Here is a 1,789-nt window from a genome sequence, read left to right as displayed (position 1 = left end):
TCACCTCGGCGTCCGGGTGCCGGGTCTTGAGCAGGACCTGGTAGTTGAGCGTCTTCCACTGGGCGTCGTCGGCCAGCGCCGCCGCCAGCTGGCCCACGCAGGGCACCAGGTGCTGGGTGACCCTCTGCTGGGCCGCCTGCTGCCCCCCCACACGGTTCTCCAGCTGCTCACACACACACAGGGACCAATCAGACAAGAGAGCCACCTGGAGGCTCCGCCCCCAACTGAGCCACGTCATTGCTGACTCATCTGCGCCCCCTGCAGGTCACATGACCCTGGAGCTCCAATCACAGCAGCTCCATGCTGCTAACAGGTAAATAACTACATGTATATACCAGATAAAATAATGATGTGGAAGCAAAACTGAAAATGAATCAAGCTTCACAGAATAAAGTAAAAGAATTACGCAAAACTAAATAAAATAAAAGTAATAAGAATAAATAAAATTATTCCAGACAAAGTAATATGAAGGCAAAAGTTAAATAAAGTAAATAAAATAAAGTGAAGGAATACGAGATAAAGATCAAATAAACTGAACTCTGTGAAATAAAATAAAAGTGAAACTGATGGAGAGAAAATCAATGATTATTATTTTTATTATTTTATTTATTTGTCTTTATATTTCTACTTTTATCAGCCTTTTCTTTTGTGGATTCATTTTTTATTAATATTGCTTCAGATCAACACATTTTTTATTTATTTTTTATTTTATTTCCACTTTTGTCCTTTTATTGATTTATTTTCTCTCACTGCTTCACACAAAATAAATAATAAAGTTCAATTCAAATGTAATTATTAAAACAGAATAAAACATCTTTTAAATGTGATCACAGTTCAAATCAACTCATTAAATAAACGAGGCTCCTCCTCGTTTAGCGGATTGTGTGATTAACCAAAGCTGCTCTCTGATTGGTGCAGACACACGTGGACGTTTCAGGTGCGCCTCACCTGGTCGATCAGCGGCTTCAGCAGCGCCTCGGCTCGCTCTCGGCTCAGGAAGCGCTGCGTGTCGTACAGGAAGATCTTGTGGAGGCAGTCGAGGACGAACTGGAGCAGCAGACACGTTTTTTCTTCACCGAGATCAGAAGCAGCCTGCAGCTGGTCTGAGGAGACGAAGATCAGAGCGAACATGTGACTGAAGCATCAGACGACCCGTCACAGCTTCAGGACGTCGGTCAGAAGAACAACGAGCGCCGACGGAGCGCCGCCACATGAACCACTGAATACGCTGAACTGTGAAGCTCCTCAACAGCCAGACAAACAGAACAAGTTGGATTCACTCAATAAAACAAATACTGAGGAAAGTTCAACAAACAACATGCAGCTAAAAACATTCAGTTAAAAAATGTTGACAAATATAGAGAAGAAAATAGAATAAAATGTGTCAAATAAATAAATAAGCTGAGAGAAAATAAAGGAAATTATACAAAATAAAAATAAAATAATACAAAATAAAATAAGCGCCTCTAAAAATGTAAGCTCAAATATTTTAAAATCCGATTCACATATAAAAAATGTTAAATAATTAAATAGCTACATCTATTAAGAGGCCTTTCTGAAAGGTTCTGACCTGAGCAGCAGCTGTTGGTTCTTCTCAGCAGCTCCGACAGCGGCTTCACCAGGTTTCCTGCGAACAGAACGAAGAGTCCTTTGAGACGCTCGGCGATGCGGTCGCAGAGTCGGTAGAACGTCAGCAGACGCTCCTGAACGTCCGATTTACTCCAGTCCAGCAGCTGCAGCAGACAGACAAACAGGAAGTTAGAGGGTGGGGCTAGCGAGTGACGTTAGC

The 1,789-nt window shown here is 42.3% G+C and overlaps 1 protein-coding gene across 1 annotated transcript in view; it reads right to left on the bottom strand.

The window, feature by feature from the left end:
• Nucleotides 1–1,155: 1,155 nt before the first annotated feature.
• heatr1 (HEAT repeat containing 1) overlaps nt 1,156–1,789 on the bottom strand; it is a 24,810-nt gene continuing 24,176 nt past the window's right edge. The window contains exons 19-20 of the mRNA XM_008299124.1: nt 1,571–1,733; nt 1,156–1,241 (exon numbers count right to left, since the gene is read on the bottom strand). Of these exons, the coding sequence (XP_008297346.1) occupies nt 1,156–1,241; nt 1,571–1,733 (249 nt within the window). The remainder of the gene's footprint in view (nt 1,242–1,570; nt 1,734–1,789) is intronic.

Source organism: Stegastes partitus, unplaced genomic scaffold (genome assembly GCF_000690725.1).
Source record: "Stegastes partitus isolate 25-593 unplaced genomic scaffold, Stegastes_partitus-1.0.2 Scaffold1381, whole genome shotgun sequence".
Lineage (NCBI taxonomy): Eukaryota > Metazoa > Chordata > Actinopteri > Pomacentridae > Stegastes > Stegastes partitus.
Note: the sequence above shows the minus strand (reverse complement) of the source record. Positions and strands in the feature narration are given on the sequence as shown.